Raw genomic sequence first — 24,505 nt, forward strand, 5'->3', positions numbered from 1 at the left:
TTAGAACACAATTGCACAATTTTTTCAACTTATGCAAATTTCCTGCAATCTAAGATCTAGCGATAGAGATGTTTGGCTACTTGATTGGGGGTTAACCTGAGTAAAGATAGGGCAGAATAACAGAAAACAATTCATTCAAATACTATTTTGAATATTTTGGTAACAATAAATTCAAAGAACTTACAAGCTTAAGGACCAAAGCTTTGTAGACAAACTGGTAAATCATTGTCGCAATGACTATTACACTCATTAAAATATTTGACGGGAGTATAATTGATCAAGCGAACAGTGTTTGTGGTCGATGCTATCTTAAAAAAATTTTGAAAATGTCGGGGCAGGCTTCACTTCACAAAGACAATTGCCCACACAATGTTCATTATAGCATGACTGCTCAAGGGCTCCTTTCCAATTAGTATGCAATTACTGTTATGATTATAGTAATTAAGACATGTCTGTGTCTAGTAGAGGGAAATATGATGGTCATTAGGTTCAGCAAGTTTTCATGCTGTGACAGCATGGATTGAATTATTGAGGGTGGTACACAGACCCAATAATTTCCTGATGAGAAGCCCTTGAAGGTTAATTGTGTTGGTGATGCAAGGAGCAGTTTTAATGATTGACTTTCTCATGATTACAGCTCTGTTGCCTGCATTTATTTATTAGCATTTAAATGTAAATCAGTCTTTTTTCAGTTAGTTGTCTCAATTGTTAATTAAAAACAAAAATTAAAAACAGGATATAGAGTTGGCACTCACTCACCTTTTTGGCAGACAGTACGGAGAATTACTGGTTGGATCGAGATCTTGGGAGTGAAAGGTGTATGAGAAAAACCTTTTAATCCTCTGCTGGAAATGAAACTTCAAGTGCACCACAGTGTTCTTAGTTAGATTTGAAGAAGGCATTTGCCAAATATGATGCAGGCTGCTGTGATAAATAGACAAATTGAAAGGCTTAAGAACAAAACTTTGCAATCCTCTGCTGGAAATGAATTTCTTTTTGTGTAAAAAGGGTTCTCAGGAGGATTTGTAGTGGGTGTCTGTATAATTTGAAGCAGGCTGCTGTGACAAGGAAAATATGAAAGTCAGGCACGTAGACTGTAAAAAGTAAGCCGCCGTAGATCTTAAAGTTGTTTGCTTTCTTTGACACCACTTAGTTGACTTTACAAAATACTTTCAAGTCCTTTCAAGTACTTTCAAGTCAGACCCAATAATTTCTCTATGAGAAGCCCTTGAAAATTAATTGTGTTGGTGATGCAAGGAGCAGTTTTACTAATTGACTTTCTCATGATTACAGCTCTGTTGCCTGCATATATTTATTAGCATTTAAATGTAAATCAGTCTTTTCTCAGTTAGTTGTCTCAATTGTTAATTAAAAACAAAAATTAAAAACAGGATATAGAGTTGGCACTCACTTTTGTTTAAAATCACTTTCAATTCAGGATGTTGGTTGCAGCTGGAAATTAAACCTTCTTTAAATTAAAACATGTTAGATGGCATAGGGGGACCCTGATGTTTTAAAGAATTGGGTGAAAAATTAAAAATGTTGATTCATAATTTAGTAGTGTAAACTTACAGGGTTAATGTGACCCCACATATTCATAAAATAAGTTTAAGATGTTTTTGTGGGTATCTATCTCTTACTAACTGAGTTGGAGTTCTGTACTGTAAGTTGCAAACCAAATTGTTTTCTGCTCAGATTTATGGCCAAATACCAAGTGCACAGGGCAAAAATTAAGGTGGACTTAACGGGGTTCTGTAATTTACAGTATTGTCCACGAAAACAAGTTTAGTAAGATATTTATTTTATCTAGCTTCAAGACTTTTTTTTTCATTACAAAACAAATCAAATCATGGTAATGAAATAACCAATTCTTTGAGATTTCTTTCAACTGAAAAAGGAGAAAGGAAAGAAATTAATAAATGTTTTGCCAAAACAGGTCAGTTTAAGTATCAGACTTTTGGTCTCCATAAGATCAAAATCAGTTTCCATGTAGACAGCTTTTGACCTTGCTTATTGTTTCAGTTTGTTTGAGGGGCGTCACATCTGCACCTAGAGCATGGCCTACAAAATGGGTGGCAAAAGTGTTTGCATTTAATACTAGCCTTTGAATTTCTTCTTCAACTTTCATTTATTTCTTCTTCTCCCCCATTTCAATTTTGCCTGCATGGTGTTGACAAAATGGTCACTAATCTCTTGCAATGTTATTTAGGGAGAAAGAGGAGACTTTCGAGCACTAAGTTATTAAAGATGAACTACAAGATCTCTTAATTTTTGTTATGTTGAGGGAAGGGTTGTCAGCATCCTTTTAAGGGGAGGTGGGCTAATTAATTTTTATATACTACTTAATAAAAAAAACTACTACAACAAGATATGTGGGGTTTACTTGCAAATTAAAGGCTGCACTATGCATTGCCAAATCAAACACTTGTAATCTACTCAAAATTTTATTTATTCCACTATCAATAAGCAGTACTTATTTTTATGGGTAGCAAAGAAATGAATTTTATTGGAAAACAATTTATTGTGTGATCAAATTCAGGTAAGAGAAAAGGTTTATTGGCCTTTTTTTTGGTAATCCAATTGCACAAGTAGATCACAATTTTTCCTGTTTGAACAGAAAATCAAGTTGCCTGTTGTAGAAGTTTGAATGGCTTAAGTTTCCTGCCCTGACAAGATAAAGCAGAAATACTAGCATCTTCTCATGATGGAAGCATAAATTTGTAACTGACCCCACTTGAAAAAATTTCAGTTATGTGCTTTCAGTGATGGTACACAGAAGTTTTTTCACAGTATTTCTTTATTTGCTTCTTTCTACAACCTTGGATATTCCTTACTGAATTGTTTTCTTTTATAGATCCTCCACGGATTACAACAGTTCTTCCAAAGGAAATTAACAAGAGTGAAGGCCAAAATTTACAACTTACTTGTGAGGCCAATGGGCGGCCAAAACCAAGAGTCTCGTGGAAGAGAGGAGAAACAGTTTTCAATAGGACACGGCAGATTTCCTCTCTGAATTTTTCACCCTTGACTTACAAAGATCATGGGGAATACAGATGTGTTGCTGAAAATGCTGGTGGAAGGGAAGAAAAAAAAGTCAAAATCAATGTTCAGTGTAAGTGTAGTGTTATGTGATTAATTAACTTTAAATGTCACCATCTCTCATGCTAGACGTCATTTCCTCAAATTAGCATCTGGGCTCTGATAGGGGCCCACCACCAAATAAGCACCCACCCTTGAAGGCCATAATGTCGAACATGTAACTATCTCAATGTGCAATCCTCCATTCTTTCTTTACTTTCTTTAATACTTAGGGATGCAAGGAAAAGCTCTTTCTATTATCACTTTCTTCAAAACTTTATAAGCTTTAATAACTACAACAGAATCAGTACAGGAAAATGATAAGCAGCCTCCTCAATTAAGCACTGTCCTTAAATAAGTACTTCTCCTTTAATTGTTTTTTTTGTGCAGCTTTGCGGCACATTTTGTAGGCCAAAAATCGAGATTTTGGTGAGCTAAAATATATTTTTCTCTTATATTCTATGTCTCTCCAAATTTACAGTGTTGATAATGGTACAATACAGTTTGTGTTCTTGGGCATCAGTATGTTTTGGGGCCCTTCTCAGAGTCATTTTAAACCTTGCCTAGCAGCTTGGGCTAAAATGACTCTAAGTCAGGCCCAAAGTATATTGCCTGTGATCATAAACCCTATTGTTTTTAATTATTGATTTCAGATTTTTTAAAAATGTTGCTTGGTGTTAAATTTCAGATTCACCCAAGGAAACCAACATTACCACAGATGCTTATCAGGACACAGTTAGTGATGGTACTCGCATTTCAATCACTTGTGAAGCATATGGGAATCCTAAACCACTTTACCAATTTTTTATTGAAGATAAGCCTATAACAGATAGAAAGGCAGAGCTATCAGGTGTACTAAGTGTGACAGCCATTACCTTCAGGCAAAGTGGAATCTACAGCTGTGTACCAGAAAATGAAAAAGGCAAAGGTCCCAAAAAGGAGGTCACCATATACGTCCGACGTAAGTCAAGTTACTGGGAATTAAAACATCTCTGACATAGTTGTTTGTGTTTGAACAAGAGGCCTGATCACTTTGGACCAGTGACTCTTTCACAGATTGATGATTTTGCACTAACTTTTATTTTTAAAAACTTGTATGGTTGCGTGGCAATGCTTTGAAGAGGAAAGCAACTAATGGACAGTGCTGGGTGCTTGGGGGGGGAGGGGGAGGGGGAGAGACTATGGCAATGAACTGGCATCCTGTTTAGGAAGGAGCAGTAATACTCCTCTTATGTGGCTTAATTGTTAGTTGACCGTAAACTCACACTACCTTTATCTTGGTTACTTTGGTTACCTAACTGCACCTGTGATTAACTCGCATTTTAGAGGACCAGACTGCTGTGTGGGAGGTCCAGGGTTCAAGCCCTGGATCGGACCAACATTCGGGGTCTTAAAATAACTGAGGAAAATGTGTTGCCTCAACCATGACATACACAGATGCCGAGACATTCCAGCCTTCTCGGATAAGGACAATAAACTGTAGGCTCAGTCTCTTGCACCTTCTCTGGTTGGCGGGGGATATTAAAGGACCCACAAACCTCTCACAAATAGTAGGAAAGATATCTCTTAGTGTTGTGGTTTGATCTGGTTTTTGTGTATACAGGTCCCCATTCATACCAGATTTGAGCTGAACTAGGCCAGCTTGTCTAAATATCACAAATGCATAAGACAGTATATGCCGTTAGCAGTGTTACACAAACACATGTTATGTCATGTGAATTAAAGAACTCTTCAGTGACAATTGGATCCCTCACATCCCTCACACTGCATATCATTTGTGTGCCACGGAAAGAAATGCAACAGCAGCTTTTGATTAATGACAACCCAACAAAACACCTACAATTAGAACATTTTGGAGACCTAAGTGTGGGTAGGAAAGCTGTAATGGCTTCTTATGGCAGGAAATTAAAAACTGGGTCACATGATTGAGTACAATACAAGATATCTCAACTCTAACCCAGACCCCCACTTGGTGTGTGAGAAACATCTTTCTTTTCTTACTTCTAAGCTCACCTTACAAGACAAAATGGTTCTGAATTTTTTCTTCAGACAAACCAAAGATCACTCGTCAACCAGCCAACGTGGCTGTAGATGAAGATTCCCCTGTATCAGGGTTTTGTGATGCCAAAGGTTACCCACCTCCAGAAATAACATGGGAGAAAATACGAGGCAATAAACTGGTTGCCAGAGGAAGGAATTTGTTTATTCCAAATGCTCAGCGATCTGATAAGGGACGGTACAGATGTGTGGCTTCTAATGGCTTTGGATATGCAAGTGCAGAATTTAGGATTGATGTTTACTGTGAGTGAATACTTTAATTATGATATAACATATGCAAAGCAGGGGCTTAAATATATTTTTCTCAGGCTCTGGAAGAAGGGCTATAACACAGAACCCAACCACAAGACCCTACTGCAGGCTAAAGAGATGGCAGTAAGTGGCCTTAACAGGGCAATTGGCAGAACACTGGTAACTAGTGTTTTTTGAAACATCTGTACATAGAAGATATACTTATTATGTGTGTCATGTGGATGTTAATTTTATGTTCAAGTGTTGATAATTTTTCTCAGAGTGAGGAAAGCAAGCAAGTAAGAGATATTTTCCCCTCAAAATAGAAAGCAAAATGCTTTCTCCACTCAGGCCCTCCTTTTCAGTCAAAAAGTATGTATAATGTATAGTGGTATTAAAGTAAATGGCTAGCTGTGTTCTACTAATAGTCCATTTTATAGTTGTGTGCTTGGTTGCCAAGCCTTTGAGCAGTAGTGAGGCTATTAGGTTTACCTTGTTGTGATACAAACCTTATTTCTTTTCAAATGCAGATTACTTTGTTATCATGCTAACTAGATACTGGTCTCTATCACAACAAGGTCACCTTCAGCCTCACTCCAAATCAAAGGCTTGGCAACTAGGTACATGCACAACTGTAAAATGGCCTATTGAGGAAAAATGGGATCTTTATAACCAGTATGGCAATGTGAGTGGAACCATAAGCTTGACAACTTAAAACTTGCTTGTGTCTATCTTCTCCAGCTCCGACCATCTCTTGCTTTGGTGGTAACCAAAATACAATGCATTTGCCTCAGAAAGAGTTGTTTTATGGTTATTTTAAGAAAAAATGATCTTTTAAATTGACCATATTTGATTTACTTTTTTTTGTCTTTCCCCAACAAGACAAGCCTGTTATTAATAGGACTGCATCAAGTCAAGACGTTCCAGTGTGGGCAGGGAATACGGCAAATTTGTCATGTGTTGCTGACGGCAACCCAGCTCCTCGATACATCTGGACTAACTCAACTGGTCATGTAGCAACCTCAGAGGAGAGTGGAGTACTGCAGGTAACTCCACAGGATTCCGATGGTTTTGGGCCGTACACATGTACAGTGGAGAACAGTAAAGGAAAGGATTCCTATGATATACGTCTGGTGAAAGTTGGTATGTTAAATTTAAATGCAGGGGTTTCAAAAACTTTTTTTTTCATTAGTAGCTGCTGATGGTGTAATAGGTGGCTGTGACTAGAAAAGGTGCCATGAATCTCAAACAAGAGAGCTTGCTTGCAGCTAGACTAAACAGACAACTGTTAGAGGTGTTAATTTATAGATGGCTGTCAGACAGCCTGTAACTGGCTACTCCTCCTAGATGCCATGCTAGTTCTTGAAAACCAACTCAGGAATTTTGATAGAGGACAAATTTCTGTCCTCCATTTGTCCAAATACATTTTAGGGCCCAGTTGTCCATAGAGTGATAATGCTATCCAATGAATAAATCACTATCCATTAAATAAGTTTCAGAAAAATGCTCTGTGCTGTGTTCTGTGCTGAATCTCTATCCACTTGATGGAGGATTTATCCATTCATCCATTTATTAAATGGGAGCCAAGAGCAAAAAACTCTTTCACCTACTGTAGGTATTAAGGAATTGAACAGAACAGTCTTTCAAAGACACATAGAAATAATTTATTTGTCAATTAGGATTTTTGAAATGACTTCTTTGTCTCTGTGATTTGACATGTATTTGCTTTTAAAATTCAGAATTCTGCTACATTTAGGTGATCATATTTGCATCCAGCACTTGGTCCTCCTGTTCAACTCATCTTTGTTTTTTAGTTGCCATTCCATCATAAATGTTTTACCTTAATTGAAGATTGAGGTTTGGAGAGAATCTATCTTAATAACTCTTTACCATTCTTTTGCATCTGTCTTTAGATAAACCAATTGTCAAACTTAACCTTGAAGCACGGTCCACAACCTCTCTCTCCTTCACTTGGTCATTACTGTCAGATAGCATGAGCAATTTACATCTGCAGTACTACACTTTACGGTACCGTATGGATCAGGACAGCACCTGGTTGACAGAAAGAATTTCTCCACAAGACAATTCTTATGTGCTTACTGATTTACAGCCATATACTTTGTATACTGTACAATTGCTTGCAACAAATTTGCACTTTACTAGTGACCCATCGCGTGTCACAGCAATGACTGGTGCAGCAGGTAAGATTGAGACTCTGTATTCTGTAAAAGACATACTGGTAGTTTGTTGGTATTGCTTGTATGTAGAAGCAATGAATGATGCAGAATTCAGTTGAGAGTTGTAAAACCAAAACCTAGGAAAGTACAATAGCAATCTGATTAGGAATTCATTCCCAAACCCATCTGGTTAATTGTGAAGAACAACTCCCGGAAAAAACCTGTCAACTGACTAATGGCCAACTGTTGACTGACATAGATGGATGACAGGTGGTCATTACTGCAGAGATAACTCTCATATTCATTTATTAATACATGAGTTGATGAAATAGTCAGTCTAGGGGAGCTTTTCTTCATAATAACCCCCATCTGACACAACTCTCAAAAGAATTATCATTCACACACTTTAGACTTGGGTCATTTATCAAAAGAGAATTACATGTAAGAACCTTGGTCTGCTTCTTTTAATTTGTAATTGACCTTATAAGAATTTATTCTGTTATCTAGCACCTGGACCTCCTGAGAATGTCAGGGCATATGCAGTCAACAGGACGTCTATTCGTGTGGAGTGGGACCCCCCAAAGAAACCCAATGGACCAATAAAAACATACTCTGTCTTTATCCCAGACAGTGTGCACTTGGTGTCTGTTAAGGAAAATGTTACTGAGGTTGTCATTGGACGTCTGGAGCCATACACCAACTACACTGTGAAAGTGAGGGTGCAAAACAGTGTAGGTACAAAGGATAGCTCTGCTGTGATTGTTCAAACAAAACAATCAGGTTAGTTCTTACATCTGCTTTGCACCAGGGATCTAATGAATCAAGGTGAATCCTTGGTATGTCCAGAAGTGCTTGCAGTAACTAAAAAGGCAAAAATTTGTCAAAGTTGCCAGATCTGCTGAGCTGATTTTGTTTTGACCAATTTGACTAAAATTTGTGACTAAAATTCGTCAAAATCATCTTTCTGCCAAACTGATTTCACCTTGAAAAGTTTGACTAAAATGCACAGAAATCACCGAACCATGAATATTCAATTGGTTTGACAAAATTTTGTCAAATCTGCCATTTTCATTGCTGCATGCTTTTCTAGACATAAGTGGAATTGTTGTAATCTGCTCCTGAATATTTGAACAACTGTTGGAATAATGTCAACTCAGCTGGCACTATATACAGTATTGTGCAAAAGTAATGCAAACGGAATTCGACGAATTTCGTTATTTGTTCTGACGATCTTTCGTCGAAAGTTCGGGCGAAAATTCGATCGAAAGTTCGAGGCCTCTTAAGCGACATTTCGTTTGAACAAAGGGCGCTTTTTCGTTGAATTTTCGCCTCAAAGCGAAACTTCGCGGCGGAAAGTATGTCTTCGATCATTAGTGTTCGAAATTTCGCTTCGAACTGACAATAGACTTTCGCGAGTAATCAAGTTTGTTTACTACACATGTAAGCGACACGAAATATACATATAAACGGAGACACTTCATATTTGAGGCTAAACACAGTAGACAAAAGGTCAAAATATCGAAAAGCATCACGCCCGATTCTGGGCTCGATTTGTGTTTGACAACGAAAGTAAATCGGAAAAATTGTCCCAAGCGTCACATCAACTTCAGTTTCCTGACGTTTGAAGAGGCCTAAACCATCATATCCAATTCAGAGTTCGATCAGTTTACAACAATGAAAGTAAATCGGGATGAATAGCAATTCCGACCAAGAGACATGTATTTCATGGAAATAAACTCTCAAATGATTGCAATAGTTTTTAAAATTAACCTAAGTACAACGCTTTTAACCAGACGGAGCAGAGAATGTCTTTAGTGTGTTTTCAAACGTTTTCTATTGGGAAGAATGTTCCTCGTTTATTCGTTTTCGATCCCTGCGCAAATAGACATCACCCATATCGCTGATTGCAGCATGCTTTCCAGATATCACAACACCATGTTTGTTCGGAAATATTTATTCTTCACAACAAAACACTGAATACCAATTGGCGACGACTGAAAACAACAATTAGTTTAGTCACATTGCTCTATTTTTTTGTAAATTCTGACACGATAAAAGGAACCAGCGTCGTCTCTAAAATGCTGCAAAACAAATCAGCGTCCATGATGCCATCAAAGATACAAATCTTCGTGGCACCACTTCTGCTAATCCCTCCCCAGACATGCACTTTGAGTGGGTGCTTAGGTTTCGGCTTTCGCTTTGTGGGCTCATTTGCCATTCTAAAGCAAGTGCGGAGATACGCCTAAAGGGAAATCGAACACTCGTCGCTAAAAATCACGTTGTTGAAAGTGTCACCACTTTCTAGGACGCGTTGTGCGAACTCTAATCGCATGACTTTATTTGCGTCACGGATTAGCTGGCAGTAGGCGGTCCGCTGCAAAGTCCAACCTTGCTGTTTGCGTGCTCTACGAACAGTGGACGCACTCACGCAGATTCCATGTCTCTCCAGCTTCTTCTTTATCGTATTGCTGGTCGTCTCGTCATCCCTGCGCATTTGCTGATCTACGAAAGTTTTTGCTTCCGTAGACAGCTTTTGAGGTCTTCCTGATCGAGGTAAATTTGCCACGGAACCGGTAAGTCGCAACTTTTTAATGATGCGCGTAATACTGGAAAAGCTCACTAGCAGCCCTTCGTGTTTCAACGCTTTCAGTATTTCAGCTGGGTTGAGGCCTTGCTTGTGAAGGATCTCGATTCTATTTCTAGAATAATTTGAAACTTTTGCCATGATTACTATCAAAAGTAGAGTACATAAATGATCCCAAACGCATCGTCACAACAACCTGTGTTGCCATGGTTGCAAACAATATAGGGCGCGCGGAGACTGGAATCGTAGCGGGAAATTTTATCGGAGTATTACATAGTGTAGTAACCAACCACAAATTCAACCAAATCTTTTTGAGAAGAATGAACAATACAACGAATTTTCGCCCCGAAAATTCGCCGCATAGAACGAATTTTCGCTCGAAATTTCGAGTCGCATTTACGCCATCAAGGAATTTGTCGCCGAAAGTTCGAGCCGTTCAAAACAATACATGCCTCGAAAATTCGCGGAAATGTCGTCGAAGTTTCGTTTCGGTCAAGAATTCGTCGAAAAGCCAGGAATTTCGCCGAATTTCGTCGACAGGTGTTTGCATTACTTTTGCACAATACTGTATGTCAGTTTTGTTATGGTTTTCCATTGGATTGTGCCTGCAGAGCCTTACTGTCATATGATAAAACTTCTAAAATGATATTTACTATATACTAACTATATACTTTAGACTATATAGAGAGACCAATCATGACCTAATTGCACCACCTGACCAATCAGCTTATACGAACAGGACTTAAAACATTTGACTGACAACAACTATTACCTTGACTTAGATGATGACTTCCTCGCAGATTATCGAAACAAAAGTCACCACCTGCCACAATAGTCTGTCTCTGGACAATCAGACTACATTATCATATACAGACTAGGTAAACATTTGCCTTTTTTTTTATCAGCCCCAAGTAAACCAGGTAAACTTGAGGCAAACATGACAGGACCTTACAGTGTGCGTCTAAAATGGACAAAACCAAAAAGAGCAAATGGCATAATAGTGATATTCAAAGTAAGAATGTTCTGGAGGTTCAAGAACAGAAAAGGAGGGTACAAATACGATACTTACATTATTCCTGCAAAAGTTACAAACAAGAGGAGGAAAAGGAGACTTGCCCGTGAAAGGTCAGACAATATTGTATGGAGGCTAGATCCCTTCAGAGACATAGAGCTAAAAAAGATACAGCCTTTTGCTATCATATCAGTGCGTGTATCTGAGGCAACTAGAGATGATGACAAGGAACCAATGTGGAGTCCATTTTCCAGTAACCAGACCATAGAGACTAAGGAGGGAGGTAAGAGGACCTAACAATATCGTTTTATTTGAGAGAAATTGGATGCTGTTACTCGTTGTGGTGGGCAACTGTAAACAGAGATTTCAAAATAAGCTTATGACCACTAGAATTCCATTGGCTACATGATAACATGTCTCCAGTTACTCTTGTTAAAATAATTATCTCTTGGCCCTTAGTGAAATTTTCACAGTCACTCACTTTGGCAGAGTCTGACGCCTGCCTCAAAGCATTTTGAAACCCCTGTTTAAGGAATAGTGGGGGGGGGGGGGGGTACTTAGTCAAGTCGCCGACGGTTCAACTCGCCGATGTATAAAATCGATTAGAAACATCGGCGAGTTGGTCTTCAATCCAGTATTTAACTTATCAGAAGTTAAACATATAGAAAAGTAAAAGATCTTTAGGAAAAATCAATTTTTTTTCTTCCAGCAAAGTTTGTAAGGATCTCATGGCGAATAAAGCAAGGTAAATATCGCCAATGACTAATGACAATGACTACGCCAACGAGATTTATCGTGTGACAACAATGCTGAAAAGTCTCATCATTTCAATCGGTCAGGATTTTTTTAAGAGAACTTGGCTTTCTGTACAAAATCCTCAGTAAAAAAAAATTCTTTTTATTTCCAACAAAGTTTATAAGGATCTCATTGCGAATAAAGCAAGATAAACATCGCAAATGACTATAAAAGCTTCTGACAGACAGACGCGAACGAGATAACTCGTTCACGTCTAAAACTTTTTTGGTCATTGGCGATGTTCTCCTTGCTTTATTCGCCTTGAGATCCTTATAAACTTTGTTGGAAATAAAAATACTTGTTTTTTTTAACTGAATATCTTGTCCAGAAAGCCAAGTTTCTTAAAAAAAATCTGACCGATTGACATAATGAAAGATTTACAGTGATTTGAGATTTACAGTGATTTGAGATTTACAGTGTCGTTGTCACGCTCAATAATATCTCGTTCACGTCTGAAGCTTTCTTAGTCATTGGTGATGTTTACCTGGCTTTATTCGCCATGAGATCCTTATAAACTTTGTTGGAAGAAAAAAAATTGCTTTTTTCCTAAAGACCTATTACTTTTCCATGTGTTTAACTTCTAATAAGTCGTACTGGATTGAAGACCAACTCGCCGACGTCTCTACTCGATTTTGTACGTCGGCGAGTTGAACCGTCAGCGACTTGACCGTAATTCGGGGGGGGGGGGGGGTTGATTATAACAGAAGAGTGTGGCTACTGTCATTAGGTTTACTTGGACAGAACTGACAAATATTTATGGAAGGAAATGAAACTTGAGGGCACTGATTGATACAATGTGATTCAATAGTAATCCTTGTCTGTCTATTGTAATGTGATCATGTTATTTTATTCAACCCTTTAATCCCTAACATCAGTAGGTATGCTCTCCGTACTGTTTTCTTGAATTCCCTTCCAGCACCAGGTGCTCCAAGTGATGTCAAACTGGAAGAGAAATCAGCCACGTCCTTGTTAGTGACTTGGAAATCACCTGAGTATCCAAATGGAATTATTCAGGGATACAGGATAATCTACTCTGACAACACAGGGAGAAACGTCAGCACAGCAGATATCACAAAAGGGCTGACCAATAAAACATTGTTTTATCTGTTAACTGGTCTCAAGGAGAACGCAGAGTACAAAGTTTATGTAAGTACAATTGTAACGGTTTTAATGAACTACTGTAGTTAATTCCATGCAAAACTAAAATTGTGAATCATGTGTGATTCTTGAAATCTCACTTTTTCACCCTTTTTTCACACTGGTCAAAGTGTGATCAGTTTTGGGCTTCAGTCACACAGTGCGACTGAAATCACTAGTTGAGTTTTCAGTATGTACTTTGTCCAAGTTGTAGAGCATCTGCAGTATCAATGTTGATTGGGAGTGTTCACAATTCCTGTATTTTTCTTTGTTTGTTTTTTTTTTTTGCTGGGGTGTGTATATGTCTGTGTCAGAAATTAACTAACATTAAAGGAAGGTTTTTTTCAGTCTTTTGGTGGACTGGGGGTGGGGGGAGCTAAGAATGGGTCAAGAATGACTGACCCCTTAAACTCTTTTCACTCTAACATCAGTATGCATATTCTCCATACTCTTCTCTACATGTGTTCTGTACATTCCTAGCAATCAAGAGCTTCTTTAGATGGTGACCGTTTGTTTTATTCTAGTAACCTGAAAAATTGATTCAAGGGATTGTAGTTTATAGAGAGAAATTAGATGCCAATCACTCTTAGAGGTCAAGTGTTATATCTACCTAATGACTGAGATGAGAGACGAAATTCACAAAATATCTAATATCCTTGTTAATCAACTGTTATTAATGATGCTTCTGATGTGCTCTTCCCCCAACAGGTTCAAGCTTTTACTAGTTATCCAGGGAAGGTCAGCTCTCCAGTCATTTACAACAAAACACCAGGTTAGGCTAGAGATATATACTCTATCATGTCTTAAACTATAAACAGAACCCTGTGCAAATAGCTACTTGTACCTTTAAAAATATAATGTTAAACCATTGTTTGATGATCAATATTGTGAGTTTTGTAACTGATTTGATCATTGTACTTTGCTGCTTCAGTAGATGTGGCAGAACGTACTGGAGTGGACACTGGATCTCTGTATGGTGGAGTATTTGCTGGGATAATAATTTTGGCTTTTGCGATCATCATTATTGCTTTAATTATAAGGTAGGATGTCCAGTTTAAACTCCCATTTAATTGTAGAAAAGACAAGTATTTAGATGTGGCTAGGGGCAGAGATTCAATCGGGTAATAGTCCATTTTACAGTTGCGTGCTTAGTTGCCAAGCCCTTGAACAGGAGTGAGGTTAAGGGTGACTTTGTTATGATACAAATGTTGCTGCTTTTCAAATGTAAATTACCTTGTTATTACCCTAACTAGATACTGGTCTCTATCACAACATGGTCACCTTCAGCCTCACTCCAAATCAAGGGCTTGGCAACTTAGTACATGTACAACTGTAAAATGGCCAATTGCCACTTTTCTCCACTACGTTTGAATTTCCCACAATGTAACAAGATTTCAGATTTCTGGAAGTAGGCACCTTTAGTTCAAGAGAACTGAGAGGTGCTTCGAATGTTGTGGTGTTAGTGTGTAGTTTTAACTTGTTTGTGATTGTATGCCAGTTCTGAAACCATGGATGGGGGAAAATTTTAGATTCTTATCAGAGTTCATTGAATTTAATCAACAGAAAACACAGAAGACGAAGAGATTCCACAGAACTCAAGAACAATCGTTATGCTGTGGCTAACTCTAATGACAGTGGGATAGGAGATAAGGACTCTCTTGACCGTGTGCCTGGGATCAAGTATCTTCAAGGGCGACGTGGATCAGAAGGTTCGGAATCATGGGTTTAGTTAGTATGGAAAGCTTCTTGATTTGTATTTTGTACAATGCATGCTACAGATCTTCAATCGAGGATTGTCCCACCATTTGGGATAACTTAATGGAAGATTTATCTGCTGCAATAAGGTGATCAATGGATTTCTCTTGGTTTAGAGCTTTTTATTTCAGCAGATGAAGTCATTAGCAGTAAGCACTTTAATAGGATTTTTAGGAGAAATTGCCCCCAAAAACCTGGAAAAAAACGCCATTGTGTGCTGAACGTAGATATTAAGGCAACCAATAACCAAAAATAGACAATAATTGGAAATTGCTTTAAGGTGCCTTAGTCCAAACTTAAAGTGTTAAATTGATGGAAGCATAAAATATAAATTTAATACATCTTAATTCTGTAAGATGAAATTCAATTTTCTGAAAACATTATTTATTACAATGAAAGTATACATGTTTGTATAATTTGACTGAAATTGATAAATTTCTCTTCTTTATTGCAACTGTACATTATAACCTTTTTCTGCCAGCAAAAACATTTCATAATCTGTAAATATAATGAGAATTGCCATTACTGCTTTTTACAAGTAAAGAGTTTTGGAAATAATTGGTTTAACAAAAAACATGATATTTTAAAAACCCTTATACCAAGTAATGTTAATTACAATACTGGTCAACGTAGTTCAGGTGTAAAGATTCAGTATGGAACTAATGGATCAATAGAAAATGTCAAATTTGGAGAACCCAGCTTCAAATTCATTAGGGTTAAAAATTGGCTGCAATTAACACCTGACTAAAAACAAAGGTGTGACCATGACATGGTGCCAGTAGGGAAGTTTGAAATACTAGAGTTGGCAATGAAGCCCAGAGATTCTACTCTTAACCCTGTACACCTCAACATCAGTATTTGTATTCTCCAAACTGTGCTCTTAAAATTTTCCATGATACTGACAAGGAGAATTTGTTTGGCAATTGAGAGCCTCTTAAATTGGAGATCATTTTCTCTTGGGGATTAATGTTTTAAGGTTTCCTCTGGAAAATTTTGTGACAGCCACTGGATTGGTTGAAAGGTCAAACCTTTGTTGATAGCAATCATTATTGATAAAACGATTCCACTGTAGAACAGTGGAATATTGGAACATTGGAACAGGTGTCTGGTGGACAATAAAATGATAGATATTGAGGAAAAAGTCCTAAATTATGTTTATATTATTAACTTGTAAAAATATTGTGGAGGAGTTGAATGGTTCCTCATGAGATTGAATTTTATCTTAACATTTCAATTCATTTTCAGTTCAACTAAGGTTGCACTTGTATAACTTTTTATTTTACTTTTTCATGCTTAAATATTAAATTAAATGTTAACTTTTTTAAATTTTTATTTTATTTTTTATTAAATTTTCAGTTTTTGGCCTTTGATTGTGTTTTAATGGTTTTTATTGGCAGATGCTACACACACATTGTTAATTTTCTTGCAGCATGTGACATACCTATTACACTAACCACACTAAACTAACATGCATAATTAACCTTACAATAAATGCCTAATCATTTTTTCCCACTTTTTTGCGCTAATATTCATGTAACTATAACAGTTTTGAATCATGCTAACACCTCACTATCATCTGAAATCTAGAAGATTTTTTGAATTTGGGAGTTTTTTTTTTTTCTTAATTAATGTTTGCAAGACTTCAATATGATGAACATAAGAATATATTGATAAATATTGTAAATAATTAAATTTTGAAATTATCAAATTATTGTATAACTATCAAATGCAATAATTTACCTGAACACTGTAGAATTTGATTTTAGAGTGAATTATCCCACTCATGAATAAACTGCTGTGGTGCAATAAAAGTATTCTTAAATGAGGCTCCTTGATATTGCAAACAACAGGAATCGAACTGCTTTAAATAATGAATAAATTTGCACTTTATTAAACAAACTTTATTATCAATCATTGTCTTGTTTGAATGAACCACAAGAAACCTTTTATTTTCATTTATTCATTGCAGTAAGTTATAGAATGGAGTACTTATTCATTTATAAGTGATTTATTATGGCTTTCAAATCGTGAAAGCACATTGCCCATTGAAAAAAATAAAGTGAGATTTGTGGTTTACAAAATTTTAGGAAACTTTTTTTATCAAATCTGAGTTTTGTGGGTTTTTTGGTACCTTCACTTCCTGTCTAATTGCAAATTTTAGAAAGATATCAAACAGAAAAAGTGTTACAACTATTATTTCAGAATTGCTTCCAATCCCTTCTGCATACTCTGAAGGATTGCCATGCTTCTTGGTTGGCTCTAGTGACAACAGTGCTTGTTGAGTGATGAGAAGTTTATTTCGCTGTAAAATGCACTTGTACAGATGGGTAATAATGATTTCCAAACAGAACAATTTTCCGTTGAGTTTTGAAAGCGACCCTGGTTTGCTTTGGGTTTGCCTTACTTTAATCTGTGATTGGTCTAGAAAAAACTCACGCCACCATCTCAACCAATCAAATACAAAACTTGATATGATCACTCACGTTTTCCCGCGCTTCAAGCAGATTGCCAGTTTTTACTTTAAGTTCTCATTGGTTGAACATGCCGTTAACATTTGCTCTGATTGTTAGTTGCTATTACTTTGGCAGATGTTCTTTAACACACAATTGAAAACGGCTCTAAACTGTAATTTTGATGAATTAGGCTCAGGAAAAAATTAATGCCGGGTACATTTTAAAAAATATATATTTAATTTTATTCCAAATCCCACCAGAGAATGCTGAACAATAAGTAACTTTTTTTTATATAAAGATTTAAATTACATACTTAAGGTTGACGAATGATGTAATTGACTCAGAGGTAAGTGGAAGTAGCTGATACATCTCAAATAAATCTAACCTAAATGATAAATAAATTTTTTAGAAAAATATTTTCAACAAACACGATGTGTGCTGGGAGATAAAACATCAAGAAACTCTGAGGCCTGGAAAAGATGCACTTTAAGTTCAGGTGATTGCTTAATTAAGAACAATAAATAAATGATAAAGAGTAATATGTAAGACTACAGTACAATTTTTCTTACAATACTCGATGAGGTTAAATCAGAATTTGAGTGTTCCAGTGCAAAGTTTCAGCTTTGTATTTAAGTAAAATGCCTGTAGGATCATTCAAATTGAATATTAAACATAAAATGTATGGTAGGTAGGTAAAGCTTATCCCAGTTTCCATAACATGAGGTGACAAGGAGTACTGCTACTCCCCCCTGGATGGGATGTCAGTCTATTGTAAGGTTACCCTTTTATACTCCTGGGTGCACACACAATGTTTGGGTCACTGCCCAAATGTTCAAAGATCAATTAGCACTAACCCAAGGTTAAATTTTAATCCAGGTTTGTTCATTCCTTTGTTCAAAGCCTTTTTGGGATAATGTTCTCTATTCTTTTTAGAGCATCCATTCATCAGCTTGTAGCGAAACAAACTTGCAATGAATTTTCTTTTAAAGCTTTCAGAGCTGAAATCCAATTTCACACTAACCCTGGGTTATCTTAACCCAGCTTTAAACGACCTGGCCTTGGTCTCCAACTCGGTAATTAAAAAGCCAGCATTTTTACAAGCCAGAGAATAAAGCTTTAATGATTAAAATGAAAATCTTCAATTAGAAATTTATGACCTTAAATGTTTTATTATTGAGAAGACTGATCAATTCACTGGCTATTGACCCGTGAATTTGCATCTACTGTTCTTCACAGATACAGATAGTTGAGGACCTCTACTGTTGCACTACGGTACTGTTCGAATTATTTTCCTCTAGGTCATTGTTAAACAAAAACATTGCACACCGCGAGTCATGTAGAGATGGTTAGAACTGGGATTGTTTTATGAAAAAACACGTTATCCTATTGGTTGGGGCGTCGGACTCAGGGTTCAGGGGTCTGGACCTGGTAGGGTCGTTGTGTTGTGTTTATGGCCGACACACTTAACAATCACAGTGTCTCTCTTCACTCAGGAGTACAAATGGGTAGCAGTGAACTTTTAGGGGGGCTGGGTGAACTTCTAAAGTGGCTGACTAACCTGTGACTGGAAACAGGTGACTAACCATTCTTTCCATCCATTTGCGACGAGCTTCAGCTGGATGGGCTTCTTCCTAAAAGTACAGATGTACCGTTTGGGAAAGGTGGTGGAGTGGGGTGAGGAGTTGTTACCTGGGAAAGGGGGTGGGGTGGGGTGGGGAGTTGTTGCCTATTTAGGAGGCAAGGTGCCGACTGTTGCATTCCTGTTGAAATGGAAGAGATATTGACATACACACAAATCAAGAATGCTGAAACTTTTGCGGTTGGACAAAGTTGTGTCGCTAATTCTCCCTGTACACTTTCTACGAACCTTGATTGACTTTAAAAATTTTACAAACAGGTAGAAGTAACTGTAAACTTTACTTGTGATTTAAAGCAAGTAAGAAATGAAATCTATGATAAAAATGTTCTAAAAGGCCTTAAAAACCAAAGAGCCCTTAAAGCAAGATGGTGTTTTCAGCAATAAAGTAGAGTGAATTTGTATAAATTTAAAATCCCTATCATCTAACGAACAGTAGTGGTCGGGTGTATTAGCTGAAGAAAAATACATTAAACTTAAGACCCAGTTGGCCAATCTGAATGACCCACATGGCAATTCAGGTAAAGCTTAGGTTTAAAGGTTAAAATAGCCTTTTCCGGGAGAAGAGTGCAGAAAAAAGACAGTCAATCTTGGAGAAAGAATACCTTTATTTCTGTGGAGAAAAAATGCTGATCAATCAGTCTGGTTAGTCAGTTGATTACCACACTCTGGTGTCACACACTTTCCACCCAGTCGTTTGGTCTTCACCAAATCCAAAAATTCAAAGGGATGCCAATCGTTTTTTTAGAGTTATCATATTAACCTTAAACTTATAGCTAAAGTTTGAAAAATTCATCTACCTTTGAGCGATGAAAATGTGTATACTTTTTTTTTAAGTCAGGCAGATCCTGCAGTCATTATGATGGGTGATATAGAAATCACTGGACGTTCCTAAATGGATGTATCACGTGTTACATAAAATCTTGTTTCATTTAATTTGCAGATGTAGTGGGTCCAGGAAAGTTTGTAACAATCAAACCCATTCCTATTGAAAAGCTGAGAGAATACTGTGAAATCAATCAAGCTGATGGCAACAAGGCATTTAGAGAAGAGTTTGTGGTGAGTTAGTAGCTAAGGGTGAATTTCTACAGAAGTCATTTTTGCCAATAGATAAACGTCATCCTCTGAGAATGATCGCTCATCATTACACTTGGTCGTCAGTTCTCTTCAAGGATTTCGGTTTGAGCTCGAGGGGGTAGACGAGAAATTGGAGGTTGCGAGGTGAAAAAGAAGGGGAACTGAGGAGAGTAACAGAGGACTTCCTTTAACCCAGACTCTTGCCGTTTTTCGCTCTCTTTTTTTTTCCTCATTTCCATTGACCAAGAACTCGTCTCCGGCAGCTTATTAACCTACTCGTTGGGTCAAACCCCACTTATTGTTATAAGCTGTACGCTGAATCATAACTTCTGATTTTTTTGTTGATTTTCCAACTGCAGTCCATCCGGGTACCAGGAAACTTCACATGGGAGAGCAGCCAGAGACCAGAAAATAAAGCCAAGAACAGATACAAGAACATTATTCCATGTAAGTCCAGTATACCATATAACCAGAAGCTAATCTCTATAATTTAACTAAAAGTGGCCCAAAATTACCAACAAAAAAAAAAAAAAAAAAGAAAGAAAGAAAGCCAGAGAGGGGAGAGAGGGTTCTGCCCCTACCCCCTACCCCCTACCCCCTACCCCCTACCCCCTACCCCCTACCCCCTACCCCCTACCCCCTACCCCCTACCCCCTACCCCTTATCACTCCCGAATCTCAGTTACTCAGGTATTTCGTTATGACTATTTCTTGGGTCATACAATTATTTATTTCCGTTAAGAATTAAGATAATTTCCCTTTCCTTTTGTTACAGGAACAAAATGAAACGTGGCAGGCACTGCGTATGATACGCATAAGAATATACCACACAGGTGAATAGTGCTTTTCGCCCACGCTGATTGGCTAGTTCGAAAGCGCTTAGGAAGTACTATTCACCTCCCGGGCAGCCGAAGAGACAAAATCGCGCGTCAAAAATTTAATTTCTAACATTTTTGGTGTATTGAAATAGAGAAACTATATTTTTGTTTGCTGTGTGGTATATAATAAAACAATTATTCACCTCAGTGTTAAGTGAAAGTGGTGGATATTTACCTCGCCGCTTCGTGGCTCGGTGAATATCCAGTACTATTCACCTCCACTTCGGTAAATAATTGGTAACTATCTGAAAGAGTGTATATTTGTCGGGCATTAGGCTTTTTGATAAACTTCACGTCAGGCCAACCGTCACAATTGTGTTGCTCTTCTTTGACTCATTTGCAGATGACCACACGAGGGTGCAATTAGTGGAGTTGGATGGTTATCCAGGAAGTGATTACATCAATGCCAACTTCATTGATGTAAGTACAACAACAAAAATAACAACCGTAACGATATGTTTAAACCTTTATTCCTCTACAATGATCGGTATCTAATTTTTCCTCTCGAGATCATTGCCAAATCAAAACTTCAGGCCATGAGGATTAAGGAAATGATTGCCAACTACAGAAGCTCTTGATTATTACGTATTCTCTCTGTCAGTTCGATAGGAATTATGTCGTGCACAGCATGGTGAATATTCAAACTGATATTTGGGTGTTATGAGCGTTGGACTAAGGTGTGAGGTTTGAAGCAGTTATAGCAACGATAACAATTGTACACAGTTGCAAAAATAAGGTTGTGAAGTATCTCCCATGAGTTGCACTCAGGTCTCTCCCGGCCTGACAATGTTAACTGGACTACCTGATAAGTTCCTTATTGACTATTATTTGTTTATTTTTTATTTTTAGGGTTACAATCATCACTGCAAGTTCATTGCTACACAAGGTTTGAGTTTCTTTGTGTTCTTTCTGCTTCGATGGAACAACCTACCTTTGCCATGGGAATGTCCCACTCGATTGCCATCAATGATGCTGAACGTTCACTCATAATATTTACTTGAGCAGTTGGGTTTTTGTCATGGATTCTAGGACGCTACCAATTATTAAGGAATTTTTGTAAAGTAAATGTAGGCTGGACGCCAACGAAATGATCCCCCACCCAGTTTTGCTCGTTTGAGATCAAAAGCTATCAGAGACGGACGTGGGTTATGAGGGCGTTAACGAGGCCTTTATTTTTCCTTTCACCTGAGGTTTGACCTCAGGACTCGACAACAGCTCTTGACCATAGTGCCACATATTGGGGTACGAGACAATTCTCTGACCCACCCCCCCCCCCTCTTTTGCCATTCCGCTCCGCGCTGGCAATTTCTAATCACGTCTTATACATACATTTCAGGTCCTGTTGCTAGCACATTTGGAGACTTCTGGCGAACGGTCTGGGACCAAGGCGTTTGTATCATTGTCATGGTTACAAACATGGTGGAAGGAGGACGGGTAGGTTAAACTACATTTAAACTGAACATTATTTTGATAGTATGACGGAGACTGGGCCTGAACGTAGTTGAGTTTTGATTGACACTGCGCGCCAGTGCAGTGATGCTTGTCGCTTTAGAGGGAGTGTTTTTTCCTAAGAAAAGGTATAAGAGAACAAAAAACGTTTTTTTCTATAGCAAGAAAACCTGTGATTGTGACTTTGAGATACTAAACTCCTACTGCCACCAAGGCAATCCCGATAAATACATAGGTCATAGGTAGAAAGAACCACTCAGAATGGAAGTAGAATTTTAAATCAAGAATACTTGTCTTTAGATAAAGTGTCTGAAGTATTGGCCGAGCGCCAGTCCAGAAATGTACGGTCCTGTCCTGGTTTCTCCGGGTGATGAGGAAGAACTTGCTGACTATGTGATTAGAAAGTTTTCTGTTCAGATGGTGAGTTTGTTTTGGATTATTTGTACCTACGTTGCTTTCAGTGAGATGGTCAGTGAGCCTATATGAGTCCGTGAATGATTTAGTCAGTTGAGTCAGCCAGTCATTGAGTCAGTCTCTGAGGAGGTCAGCCAGACAGTTAGTCGGTGAGTCAGTCGGTCAGTCTGTCAATCAGCTAGTGAGCTAGTCGATCAGTCACTCTATGGGTCAGCCAGTCAGTTAGTCAGACAATAAGTTGGTGACTGAAACAGTCAGTCAGCGGTGAGTCAGTCAGTTAGTCGTTCTGTCAATCCGTTTGTGATTCAATGATTTCTTGGACAGTTGAAGTCTGAGATCTGTGAGCTCGTTTGAAGTACGTGTGTAAAAAAAGTACAAGATATCTACCCAGCTACATAGGATAATACAGGGAAACTGCGAGTTGACTAAGGTGCATATAAGCTAGAATACTGACTTTCCTTGTTATCTTTCTTAGACCTCAGACACAGCCGAGTATCGCGCTCGTGAGGTGATACAGTATCACTTCACGGCTTGGCCTGATCAGGGGGTCCCTACCCACGCAACCTCCTTGCTTGCTTTCCTGAAGAAGGTCCGTGCCTCTGTGCCAGAGGATTCTGGGCCCATTTTGACCCACTGCAGGTAATGAGATGGGACATTGAAAAGAATTTTTCGCAGCTGTCGTCCGTTACGCTCTAACGACAGCCACAGAAATGAGTCGAAACATTGCGGCGAGGTAGACGGGCAAAGTTCCCTTGAAAAATAGACGAAGAGGAAATTTTTTTTAAATTTGCGTTTAACCTGTTTTATATTTTGTATCGGAAGTTTTTGTATCCTTCTTCCTCTTCGTAGAGACACTGTTGTTATGATAAAAGATATTTATTGGCCTGTGCCATTTATTTTGCAGTGCTGGTGTAGGACGCACCGGGACATACATTGTACTTGACGCCATGTTGGACCAAATAGATGCTGAGGGGGTGGTAGACATCTATGGTTTTGTCTGTCATATCCGTCAACAGAGAAGCGCCATGGTGCAGACAGAGGTATGACATAATTTAACGCGGGGGGGGGGGGGGTAAGGGATCGGAGGAATTTAGTTGTGTCACTTAAAATATACTTAATGCCCATAGGCTCTAGAATAAAAGACTCTCAGACCCCCCCTCGATAAATATTGACTGATCCCCTTGTCTACCCTTAAAACCATGAGAACCCCCACCCCCCATGAATACTGACTGATCACCGTCCGTTTCCGTTGAAAACCATGTGATCCCCCCTCCCCCTCCCTCTCAATAGAAAGGTTTCTTAGGCCCCCCCTCCCCGTGCGATAAATAATGACTGGTTCCTTTGGAAGGACTTCTGATATAATGATTTCTTAGACGTGGACGGTTTTATTTATTTATTCATTTGTTTAATCTTTCTACGACAGGCCCAGTACGTATTTATCCATGACGCTCTGGTGGAGTATGTCACATGTGGCAGTACAGAATTTGCTGTGCGTGATCTACCAGAGAATTTGCGTGTTCTTAACACCATTGATCCAGACAGTGGAGATTCGCTTCTGGTGGTGGAATTCAAGGTATTAAATTCTTTAAACCAGTAGATTTCGTGGAGTTCGTGAGAGGGTCTTCCGACCAATCTGGGGATGCAGTGAGGTGTAAACAATTATTAGAAAGTACTAGACTTCTCAAAAGTGTGTTTTTGCGAGGTTTTGATGTTTCACCGTTCAGGAGACAACACAGCTCCTTCTGATCATAATGTTTGATTCAGCAGTAATC

At 38.2% G+C, this 24,505-nt stretch overlaps 1 protein-coding gene across 2 annotated transcripts in view; it reads left to right on the plus strand.

Annotated features, from left to right (window-relative positions):
* The window catches only part of LOC131790897 (receptor-type tyrosine-protein phosphatase S), a 34,658-nt gene that overhangs the window by 4,611 nt on the left and 5,542 nt on the right, over positions 1-24,505 (plus strand). Inside the window, exons 3-22 of one of the 2 annotated variants that reach the window (XM_066158969.1) lie at positions 2,855-3,112; positions 3,767-4,039; positions 5,128-5,379; positions 6,250-6,510; positions 7,281-7,568; positions 8,052-8,324; positions 11,034-11,423; positions 12,852-13,081; positions 13,781-13,844; positions 14,004-14,112; positions 14,636-14,781; positions 19,860-19,975; positions 20,353-20,440; positions 21,214-21,290; positions 21,720-21,756; positions 22,207-22,304; positions 22,620-22,739; positions 23,209-23,372; positions 23,638-23,773; positions 24,157-24,306. In XM_066158969.1, coding sequence (XP_066015066.1) covers positions 2,855-3,112; positions 3,767-4,039; positions 5,128-5,379; positions 6,250-6,510; positions 7,281-7,568; positions 8,052-8,324; positions 11,034-11,423; positions 12,852-13,081; positions 13,781-13,844; positions 14,004-14,112; positions 14,636-14,781; positions 19,860-19,975; positions 20,353-20,440; positions 21,214-21,290; positions 21,720-21,756; positions 22,207-22,304; positions 22,620-22,739; positions 23,209-23,372; positions 23,638-23,773; positions 24,157-24,306 — 3,530 coding nt within the window. The remainder of the gene's footprint in view (positions 1-2,854; positions 3,113-3,766; positions 4,040-5,127; positions 5,380-6,249; positions 6,511-7,280; positions 7,569-8,051; positions 8,325-11,033; positions 11,424-12,851; positions 13,082-13,780; positions 13,845-14,003; positions 14,113-14,635; positions 14,782-19,859; positions 19,976-20,352; positions 20,441-21,213; positions 21,291-21,719; positions 21,757-22,206; positions 22,305-22,619; positions 22,740-23,208; positions 23,373-23,637; positions 23,774-24,156; positions 24,307-24,505) is intronic. The other variant, XM_066158970.1, reaches the window with a different exon arrangement.

This window comes from Pocillopora verrucosa, chromosome 12 (genome assembly GCF_036669915.1).
Source record: "Pocillopora verrucosa isolate sample1 chromosome 12, ASM3666991v2, whole genome shotgun sequence".
In the NCBI taxonomy this organism is placed as follows: Eukaryota; Metazoa; Cnidaria; class Anthozoa; order Scleractinia; family Pocilloporidae; genus Pocillopora; species Pocillopora verrucosa.